At 41.2% G+C, this 11,973-nt stretch overlaps 1 protein-coding gene across 1 annotated transcript; it reads right to left on the bottom strand.

Moving 5' to 3' along the window:
- Positions 1–3,390: 3,390 nt before the first annotated feature.
- Arr1 (arrestin 1) lies at positions 3,391–11,730 on the bottom strand. The gene is made up of 6 exons (XM_080274550.1): positions 11,537–11,730; positions 8,579–8,939; positions 7,672–7,965; positions 6,359–6,502; positions 5,591–5,720; positions 3,391–3,807 (listed from the first exon to the last, which is right to left on the bottom strand). Exons 1-6 carry the CDS (start codon positions 11,643–11,645, stop codon positions 3,715–3,717), a joined length of 1,131 nt encoding a protein of 376 aa, XP_080130676.1. The 5' UTR covers positions 11,646–11,730; the 3' UTR covers positions 3,391–3,714.
- Between the last annotated feature and the right edge of the window lie 243 nt (positions 11,731–11,973).

Raw genomic sequence — 11,973 nt, forward strand, 5'->3', positions numbered from 1 at the left:
GAAATAAATGAGGAAGTGAAATAGCGTCGTGGTGTTGGTGTGGATGTGATTGAGAGCGATAGGAAATGTAGGTCTGGCCATGTGCAGAGGGTCGAGAATGTAAGGTTGACTAGGAGAGAGTGAGCGAGGTGGAGGGGGAGTCTAAGGATGAGATGGATGGATGAGGTGGATAGATACTGTACATGAAAGAGAGAATGTAAGCTGGAGGCAAGGCAACCTAATGACAGTGGACAGTGTGACAAGGAGACGATTTGTCTGTGTCCACCCATTATGGGATTAAGGCGTCTGGCTATAGATAGACACAAAGATAGAACTGTTCAGCTCAGGAACTGTCTTCCCAAGTCTGTGCCTCTCTCTGTTTATGGCCTCAGGTCTATTAATACAATGTGTCAAGGGATCTAGAAATGAACGAAATCTTTTTATCACTCGCCTTTACTAAGGCGGAGCGATAATGTTTTTGCCCGCGTCTGTGTGTGTGTGTGTGTGTGTGTGTGTGTGTGTGTGTGTGTGTGTGTGTGTGTGTGTGTGTGTGTGTGTGTGTGTGTGCATGTGTATTTGTTCCCATATATCTCATGAACGGCTTGAGTTATCAACATGAAACCTTCAGCGTATCAAGACATGGCCGAAATCTTGGACGAGTTCGAAAATGGACACTCGGGGTCAAGGTCAAGGTTACCAAAGTGGCTGCCAAATGTCAACTAGTTTTTATCGCCTGCCTTTGGCACCATTATATCTCATGAATGGAATGAACTATCAATATGAAACCTTTAGAGTATCAATATATGGCCAAAATCTTGGACGATTTCGAAAATGGGCATTCAGGTCAAGGTCAAGGTCACCAAATGGCTGCTGTCAAAGGTCAACTAGTTTTAATGTGGATTGTCTTTGTGTGAAACGCGGTGACTGAATTCCGTAGGGTTTTGCCAATTTTCTTCACGTTTGGTGTGTAAGTAGCTTGTAACTTGACCAACAGCATATTCTGGCGGGCGATTAGCATTCGGCTCCCGAATGCTTTTCTTTCATTTTTACCTGTCCCCGTCCCGGAGGAGCTCGGGGACGGCCATTGTTTTCACTCTGTTTGTCTGTTTGTTTATATGTCTGTCTGTCTGTCTCTTAACTTTACGCGAAAACTACTGGTGCGATTTTGACTAAAATTACAGGGATGATGGGCTATGACCTTCTGATCAGCTGATTAAATTTTGGGCCAAATTGGATCAAGGCACAGGCTGTAGGTAAAAAAAAGATTAAAGAAAAGAAAAAGAATACAGGTAACAATATCGTTTTTTCGCCATAACTCCTTTCAAATTCGTCATATCGACACGAAAGTAAAACTTAAAGGTCCATCTTTCAAATCTGCATCTTATAACATGCCTCATTACATCAGAAAGGTCACCCCCTGTTAGTGGTAAGGGAGTCAGTGTTAGGTGGGTCAGGCCTAAAATTTCAAATGGGCCTAAAATCGTCAATTTTCACCCGATGTACTCCAAATTTGATATGTGATATCTTTGACTAGATATCCTGTTGTGTTTATACGACAGAACTAAAATGACTGCCGGGACGGGTTCACTGTGCCTTGGAACCGCTTCATGTTTTCTTTACTTTCTTTTGTTCAACACTTATGCAGGCTCTCAGTTTCTTTTCTTTCTTTCTTTTCTTTTTTTTGCATTAACAAAAGAAGACCAAAATCAAGAGACATTCGAGTTACCTAGACACATTGCAAAGAAATAACCTGGGTGGCTTTCCGAATCTTACATTACCTTAAATCTCTCTCTCTCTCTCTCTCTCTCTCTCTCTCTCTCTCTCTCTCTCTCTCTCTCTCCTTTAATCTAATCAATGTTTCTCGCGAGGAAGGGTTAAATCTACCATAAAAGAATGTCTGACAAAATAAAGCACTTGTTGGATCTGCTACTGTTTATTCAATAACTCAGTATTCTGAAAAACAATAACACAAAGAATTTTAAACGTACTTAAATTATATTCAAACTGACAAGTAATTTAAACAAAACTTATTTTTATTATAATGCTGCAAAATAACATGAAATTTATGAGTAACCTACCAAGGGAGTTGAATACTTTTAGGAATCAACACATCAGTATGTTTTCACCACATTTCATTTTGGCTATAAGTAGACTTCCTTTTTTATCAGTATTTCCAAAACCAAGAAAGAAACACAATACTTCATCTCAGAAATTCAAAGATCATTTTTCGAGATACTCATATACTTCAGTAACATTTTTTTCCATATTTTCTTTACATCAACGGTCTTTTTGCCACATCTGTTTACTTGAAATCAATGGTCCTTTCTTCCAGAGGGGGTCAGGGTTCCGTTCCCGCGCCCCCTCGCACAACACAATAGTCCAGATGGCTTCGCATATCACAGACTTGAGGAAAAAACACTACGTTCCAGCTAAATAGGTATAATTTTTGTCCACTTTTGCACTTTTTTCGCATCACATCGATGGAATGAACTACGTAAACGAAAGCCCATAGCCACAGCCACCTGATCTCTAAAACTCTCATTAGCCAAAAGCTTGTACATGAAGCAGTTTGAATTCGGAACTCAGTTTTCTCCAATCACGATCGAGTGTGCACGGTGTGGGGTGAATTATAAACTACGGGGGGTCCCCTTCCCTCTCTCCAGTTAGGTTTTCGCGTCCCAGGTTGGTTTCCGTACATGCACAGTGTCATGGTGAGCGGCTGCGGCTATGGTCAAGTCTACGAATACTCTCTCGATATGATGACACTTTTTTTCTTTTTTTAATCCTACTCCACGCTCATACACGATTTCCTTCAGCTTACCGGAGACTCCTCGAACTGGAAGGGTTACTATAGCTTCTCACTGCGAGAGGTCTTCCCCACGCTGAATAAATTCGTGGTAGCCAAAACAAACTAAACGAAGACGTCACCTGTCTGAAGAGGTTGAACTATTTTCTTTTGCATCATATTTTGCACTCGTTTCTCTCCAAGGAAAGACGAAGATGGAAACTGTTAAATGGACACTAACTTTTCTAATTTTGGGTGGGAATGAGGTATAGGAACTAATGAGGTAGTCAACTGGGAAACTAAAGGACAAAATATTACTCGATATATTAGGTCTATACTAGTTTCGACAAATATTAAAAATGGCACTTTGGTGTTGCTCGTCATAAGAGATGAGTACAGGAAAATAGGGCAGACAAGAACAAAAATAACAATGAGAAAACTGACGAGAGCAAAGGCTTGTAAATATGAGTCTTTCATATTTTCTTTTTCTTTTTTCTCTTTTTTTTTTGGTGTCAGGCTGGATACAGAAATATTACTTAGTGACTTCGACCAGCGTGTTTCTTCAGACAGGAGGGCGACAAAAAAATAAAATAAATAAATAAAAACGCTAAATGCCTTCGTTTTAATTTCCGATGAATAAGTGCCGCAAAAATATTCACTTAATAACTAACCTCGCTATATTCTTCTTCTGGACAAGCCATAAGCAAGCATCCCGTCAGAATCGAGGTCAGATCACAGGTTTCTGAGTAGGTTTGATGATTTAGTTTTGCCGCGCCCCTGTTTAGTTGTGTGGCGGTATAAGGCGTTTAGTTCGTACGTCTTATCTTTATTTCAGTCGAATTAAAAGCAAGAAACCCGTCATAAACAAAGTTATTTTGGCATTTTTTTCGGTAGATGTTACAGTGTGGATTCGCCGCCTCGCTGTCTGGTCTTGTGATGGGTCGAGTCGCTTAGTCCATGTCCACAGATTGGGCCATACTCTCAGAGCGGAAGGCCTCCACCTGGGTCTGGCTGTCGGCTCGCATCAGGCGTCGCAGATCGGGCTGAAGAGAAAAGCAGTAAGGATTAAAAAGAGGGGGAGTGGAGGAGGGGGAGACCAAGGATGAGAAAGGTATGGAATGGAGAGAGATATATATAAGGGAGGGGGCTGTGAGTTGGAGGGAGGAAGGCAAAATGGCAGAGGACAGAGATACGTAGGGACGAATTGTTTATGGCCACCCCTTACGGGATTAAGGCTTTTGGCAATAGACAGATACAGTAGATAAATAAAAAGATAACTGCAGCGTAACAACAGAGGTCACAGCCGCAAGGTGCTTGTTGCTGTGCTGCGATGAAGTTTTTAATGTATGCTTGAATGCGATGCGATGAGTGTGATTATCCCCCTTTTCAACTGCTATAATTCATTCATTTTAACTAGACAGAGACTTTCCTCCTTTTACGGCTTATTTCCCCCAACTCAGTGGCCGAGTAAGGCAATATTACGGCGCAATAACCTTCCCACTGAATTTGTTAATAATCAGCACCACATTCCGGTGTCAGTCTCTAGAGACAGATCAGCATTCTTGATGGAGAGATGACAATTTTACGCCCAGTTAAGCGAACAGAATAAAAGTAGCTCAAACTTCTCCTAAGGCAACTATAAATAACATACAGTACACTGAAATGAATGCAGTGATCCACAATACAATAAGTGATTGATTGACAAAACTAACAAAAACAGTGTGAGGCTTGAAAAACGATCATTTAAAACACGAATTCATTGTACGTCTGCAAGATGCTCAGTGCTGAAAAATGGTCAAACTACACCTACATGCTAAAGGCGTATTACCTGTGTGTGTGTGTGTGTGTGTGTGTGTGTGTGTGTGTGTGTGTGTGTGTGTGTGTGTTGCTGCGTAAGTACGACCTGCAGCTCAGTAGTAACTTCCCTCTCCCCCCTCTCACTGAACCCAAGTCATATTAGAACGCTCTCCAGGCTACCAAGGTGTAAAGGCGGTATAGTTAGGTGACAACAAAAATGATATAGTTTCATGGAAACAAAGGCGGTATTGAGAGGAGAAAACAAACGCGCTATAGACAGGTAAAAACAAACGTGCTATAAACAGGAGAAAACAAACGTGCTACAGACAGGTGAAAACAAACGTGCTATAGACAGGTGAAAACAAACGTGCTATAGACAGGTAAAAACAAACGTGGTATAGACAAGAGAAAACAAACGTGCTATAGACAGGTGAAAACAAACGTGCTATAGACAGGAGAAAACAAAGGCGGTATTGAGAGGAGAAAACAAACGCGCTATAGACAGGTAAAAACAAACGTGCTATAGACAGGAGAAAACAAACGTGCTATAGACAGGTGAAAACAAACGTGCTATAGACAGGTGAAAACAAACGTGCTATAGACAGGTGAAAACAAACGTGCTATAGACAGGAGAAAACAAACGTGCTATAGACAGGAGAAAACAAACGTGCTATAGACAGGAGAAAAACAAACGTGCTCTAGACAGGAGAAAACAAACGTGCTATAGACAGGTGAAAACAAACGTGCTATAGACAGGTGAAAACAAACGTGCTATAGACAGGAGAAAACAAACGTGCTATAGACAGGAGAAAACAAACCTGCTATAGACAGGAGAAAACAAACCTGCTATAGACAGGAGAAAACAAACCTGCTAATAGTTGGGTGAAAACAAATGCACGACATATAGGTAAAAACAATTGCACTGTACTATATGTGAAGACAAAGGCACCATCGTTAGGTGAAAACAAAGGCGGTAGAGTTAGGTGGAAACAAACTCTCTCTAGGTGAAAACAAAGGTGGAATATTTACCTTGGGGTGCATAAGTACGAAAGGCAGCTCGGCTGTCACCTCCCCGCCCATGGCACCCAGGTACAGCTTCACCTTGACAGTGTAAGAGATGATCATACCGAACATGTCACGAGCCTCGGGGTTAGCCAGCCTGCAGGAGAGAGAGGTACCGTAAGAAATGCAATATAAATAAACAAATAAATCAATAAATAAAGAGATCAATATTTCCCCTGACCTCTACATTTTGAAACACAGGTCGAAGAACTATGATAATACTCTTCAAGTCCTGGTTCAGAAAGTGTGTGTTGCATTATATTAGTCTGGGAGGGGCAAGAATAAGTAATAAGGACCCAATTGGATTAAAGGCGTTAACCCTTTGAAACCAGTGAAAGGCAGGTTATCTTTAAACGATTTTATTTACTTGGGAGATACGGCTATGGTCTGTATTCTCGTTGGTTGAAGAAGCTCCCTAAAACCTTTTCCAAAGCGATTTATTCTCTTCATTACACCTTATTGTACTCGTGTGTGCTACATAATCCGTTCCCTTACCGGTATACTCTGCATAAAAACGTAGGCTACAAATAGATATTAACCACCCATTAAAAAAAATCGCTAAGGAAGAGTGTTTGAGAAATTCCTTAACCGACGAGACTACGAGTCTTTTTTGTCATCCTCCAGATAGAGTGCCTTAGAAGCTGATTAAACTCGCCAGGAGATAACAAGAAAAGAAAATATTACGTATACAGGATGCCATTGTGGTGAAAATGTTAATAGGTAGAAAATACTTACAGAGTGGTTGAGGCCAGGTTGGTGTGGATGTTCTTGAGGTGGCCATCCAGAGCAATGCCCCTGCGATCCATGTTGCTGCTGAGGGTGGGGGTGAGGTACAGCACCTTCTGGAGGGCAGACCCGGGGCTCACTGGACAACCCTCTCTGTGGAATGCCGAGACAAGATGTATTTTTACTCGTTCTTCTTTAACTTGGCCTAAAACTACCATCCGTCCATATTATTCACACTATCATCTCTCCATTTTACATAAACTGCCGTCCCTCCATTTTACATAAACTACCATCCCTCCATTTTACTTAAACTGCCATCTCTTCATTTTACTTAAACTAGAATCCCTCTATATTACTTATATTGCCACATTTCCATCATACATCGTCACCATTCCACTTTACTTAATTGCCACCTCTCCGTTTTACTTGAGCTTGGTCTAAAACTACCAACTCTCCATCTTAGATGCTGAGGTGTAACAGAAGATCAGCATTAGAATATGATCCTAGTCATGAAGAAGTGCTATGGAAAGGATACAGAGCCACAGTCTTTTTTTTTTTTCTTGCCAATAAGCTAGGTAAAATTAGCTGCAGAGAGGTGAAAACCTGTGCCAGCTTAAGATTAAAAGAGAATAGTGAAAAATCTTCCATAATGTCGCTAACAAAGGCGCTAATATCTCCAGGAAATTACTAAACTATAAATTAAAAACTTGAGAGTATACATAAATTTCACACCAGTATTTCAAAAAAGGCATTAAACAGATGTGCTTATGTTTATCAAATACCTTATCAAAAGAACTAACTTGGAAATTACTGCTGCTACTACTACCACTACTACTACTGCTACTATCATCATCATCATTATAGCCCCAAGAGTCAACTGCAAACAAGAATGACTAAATCTTAATGGTACAATGATTCTGGCTGCAGCATTAAGACAGTATTAAGGGAATAAGCCAGTGAACTCAAACTCTACAATAGTTACACCAAAATCAAAACATCTAAAGCCACTCCCAACCTACCAGAACATAATGAGTCTTAGTGATTGCCATGGAGCTAAGCCAGTGTTATAAAATTCGAAAAAAAAATGTGTATGTACAAGTAAATAAAAACGTTAGTAACAGTAAACAAAAAAAAAACACGCCAAAATTTACTGAGGCTCAACCGTACTGTTAGAAACTCTATGGCGGTGTTTAGGGATTAATGGAGTTTGTCGGGGAATCGAGTCTACGAGAGAGAGAGAGAGAGAGAGAGAGAGAGAGAGAGAGAGAGAGAGAGAGAGAGCACAATAATGTGCCCAAAACCAATTCCACGCCAGCACTTACTGAGTCTCCACGCTGGCTACGGTGCTGCGGTACTGGCCTCCGGTGAACAGACAGATATCCACGCTCTGCTGTACCGCCGCCTTGATCTTCTTCACCGTCTTGTTACTGTGGTTTCGCACCGTAATGTTGATGGCGATCTTCTCATTATGGTAGTACAGCTGCTTGTCCAGGGTCACCTCTAGTTCCAGCTCTCCAGGACTCAGCATAAAGTCCTTCCTTACAACAGTGCAGGGCTGACGCCCGGACTTGCTCGGGGCGAACTGGATGCGACGAACGTTAAGCTGCACTGTGGACCTGATGGAGTTTAAGAGCTAGGTTAGGGTCATTTTTAAGGAAGACTAGTTAGGTCACGTTAAGTTAGGCTTATTTCAATATTGATCAGATCCCATAAGGTTAGACTGAAATACATTAGCTAAGTTGGGTAAGGCTGATTTAGATCAGGTTGTTGGTTGATTTATATCATATAAGATAACTACACTGCGCTGAATTGAAATGGGTATAGTAAGTTAGTCCGGATTGACTTAGCAGTGCTAAACTAACTAAGAGTGTATAATTACGAAGAGAGAGTAATACAGATATTATGCATTTATTTAAGCCTCATTTGAGTGACACGAAAAACGCAGAAATATAGTTGTCTACTTGAGTGAACTATAAAGATCATAGTTTGATAAGTTTAGATCTTTTCTTGGCATTTTTTCCCTTGCGATTTACTTTGCCGATTACACCTTAATAGTCTCTTGTATTATAGTTAGCCAATATCTCTTTGTTTTGAGGATAATTTGGATAGAGCAAATCACTGCACCATAAACAGAAGTAAGCCTATAGAGACGAGGCGATACGGAGCCATTTGAATCCATAAAAACACCCTCCTAAAATTAAAGCCATAAGTTCTAGACCCCCAGCTCACCGCTTGTGGCTACGGTCCTCCTCGTTCTCGCCCACATACACCTTGATGTAGTATTCCACACCACACGGGCGACCCTCGTCCTCCGTACCAGGCTGAATGGTGACGGAGGGCGGAGCCTGTTCGGGCATCTTGAAGGTGAAGGGGTACGCGTTCCCGCCCAGTTTCTTAATCAGTCTCTCCTGCAGTTTCGTTGGTTCCATGTCCTTTGGCGGGTAGATCTGCTCAGAGGCGAGGTACAGGTCCTTTTGGAAGTTGAGGCCCATCACCTCGTCCTCCTCGCGGCCATACCTGAAGCTGCACACCAGCTGGCCGAACACTTTGCGTCCCTGGAGGTATGACGTGTCCACCACCAGCACACCGTCTGTTGATGTATGAAAAATTTATGCCTTTAGCAAAACGACATATTTTCAGTTTATTTCTTGGTTTCAGTTTAAACAACATTTTTATTTTTGTTACCTCCACCAACGAAATTAGAAGTGGTTATAATATTCACCTTGTCTGTTTGCTTGTTTGTCTGTTTGCTTCCTTCTTTATTTGTTTGTTTGTACACAAGATATTTAAAGAACCTGTTATCGGATTTCAATGAAATCTGGTAGACAGATGGGCAAAGGGTCAAGATAAAGTTGATCAAATTTTGAGGTGGATCCGGATCCAGATACAGGAATTAATGATAAATTTTATTGACGTCGACAGAGTTATACCTTCTCATATAATGTGGAACCAGCAGACCACGTCCGTAGAACCAATAATCTCCGCCAACGACGTTGGACAGAGCCTGTTTTATAAATCATTAACTAGCCTATATTGGCGCTGGCGGAGGAATGTGTCCTCTGGGTTTTTTTTTCTAGTAGTTGCTGTTGTTTTTGCTGTAGTTATTATTCTTGTTTTTGTTGTCGCTGTAAGTAGTGAAAAGAGTAGTAGTAGTAGTAGTAGTAGCAGTAGTAGTAGTAGTAATAGCAAAAACAATAGCAGTGGTGGTGGAGGTATACTATGAGTCATCAAAAATGCAGAGCAGCTTCCCAGGTAACCACATCCCACACTTGTGCTAAATGTGCAGGTGTTAGTTGTTAATTAACCCCTTCAGTACGACATGGCTGGCGTAAATAATACAAAAAAGAACATTAAATAACTGCATGGCAAGAAAGACCATGTAATACGGCTTTGAATCACTCCCATGACGTAGGCTAATAGTTTTTAGTTGACTCTTATACCTTCAGATGATTCTTAACTAAGGAAAACCTCTCTTAAGGCGAATGAAATCATGTGGCAGTAGAATTAAAAAAAAAAATAGTGACTATATCGACAGATAGACAGATAGACAGATAGATAAATAGACTGATAGATAAAATTTTGTCTCTTGATACAAGAGGTTAAATGCAGACTTCTATGAAATCTGCTAAGAATTCAATACGCGATTTGATCTGAACTTATATACAGTGAGTTAAAAGTTTGTGCTCCTTCCTTGTCTCTTTCTCACTGCTAGATTCATGGATGCTTGAAGGAGACGTTGCGAATAAAGGTGCATATCATCACCCATAGATGAATAATAAAATTCATATCAGTCCACTACGCCACCCACCACTGCCCAGAGATGAAATAAAGATAGAAAAGGCAAACAAACTTTAGTATTTACCCGTACTAATACTGGAACTAGTAATGGTACGATATAGGCCTGGAACACCGTGAATAATGATAAAAGATAATATTCAAAATTGTATGAACAGGACTGAGTCATTCTCACAACTTGACTACTACGTCGTGGTTGCATGAAATTCATTGAACCTTGCATATGAGGTAGGGATGAATCTTCTTGGTTACTAGTCAGATCTAACCTCCAATCTAACTACATCCTGCCATCAACTGGACTGAAAGGGGTTAAGGATCTTCGTCACATTCGAGTAAACCGACTCTAGGACAAATTTGTGCTTTGATCCTCAGCATCCAATAATTTTTTTCTCTCATTATTACCTACAGGAGATTTTACGCAACATGGAAGAACACCATGGTAATTAGTGGTTAATGGAGACTATTATAACGCACAGTAAAGCTAGAAAAGTCTCTCCCAACCTGAATATATTTGTCCTGTAAAAGCCACTAAAAGATAAAAAATAAAACACGTCATGGTACTGAAGGGATTAAACTGAACATACAAATCACAGGTGTTAGGTGTTTACATTTGCCCTGTGGGTGACAGACGCAACACACGAGGTCAAAGTTGTATAACCATAAACAAAACTATGCTGCCATTTCCAGCCGACTGTGGCAATGGATGGAAGGTATAACATGAAAAGTTTTATGTGATAGCAATATGAAGCACACACACACACACACACACACACACACACACACACACACACACACACACACACACAGGAAGAGAAAAAGGATACTCTCTGAAGTTCTAGGAGGAAAGAGAAATATGGAAGGCAAGACACAATTTCTGCAAGGGACTGTAGGCGACTTTTGCTCATGATAAAACAAACCCTCCTTACTAGCTCCAAGACCAGAGCGTTTGTTCAAATGTGACGAAGATCACTAACCCCTCTGAGCTCAGTTGATGGCCAGGTATAGTCAGATTGAAGTGTCAATTTGCTTATACTTAATTCATTTGAACTTTGCAGAGATTATCACCCTTTTATCGCCCATTTCTCGTAGTTCAGTGACAATACTACGACACTACATCCTTTCCATAGCACTTCTTCATGACTAGCACCGTGTTCTAGTGTTCTAGTGCTTAAATTCTTGCCATAACGCAGTATTTAAGATTGAGAGATGCTAATTTTACGCCTAGTTAAAGTAAACAAAGTATAGTAACCACAACTAAAACTCATTGAATCCCACGTAACCACGATTTGTTATTCTTGCTCTGGGAGTGGCCCAGTTTTGTCAGGCTAAAATGAACCGACTATATGCAGTTTCAGGTGAGGATCAGCCAAGAACGAAAGCACAAAAACTAACCAACAGGATCGACGGCGGAGACATGATCCACGAAGTCACGGCGACCCAGGTAGATGGTCAGCTTGCCATTGGGTGCGGCCTTCTTGAATACCTTGAACTGGACAACCATCTTGGCCAAATGGAAGGTGACTTGTTAAAGAGGAAGGGATGCAGTGGAAGAAGCTGCTAGTACGCAGAGGTGGAGTGAATCGAGTGGAGCGAGTGAGTGCCTGGAGTGAGGCCAGGGCGGGTTATATAGTCCTCCGCTGGCTAATAGGATGAGAGGCCGGGTGAGTACGGAAATGGCAGGGGTCTTACTGAAGCCCTGCAGTGCCTCCAGGTGGCTGAACTGAGGCGATTTTTTTTCTCTCAATCTCTCTTTTTCTCCCTCCTTGCTCGGCTTCCGACCTTCCTTGCTTCCTCATCTTTCTTCCTGCCGGTTAGTTACCGCTGCCAAC

The sequence above is a fragment of the Coenobita brevimanus genome, chromosome 58 (assembly GCF_032717465.1).
Source record: "Coenobita brevimanus isolate Jiangsu-jjx chromosome 58, ASM3271746v2, whole genome shotgun sequence".
In the NCBI taxonomy this organism is placed as follows: Eukaryota; Metazoa; Arthropoda; class Malacostraca; order Decapoda; family Coenobitidae; genus Coenobita; species Coenobita brevimanus.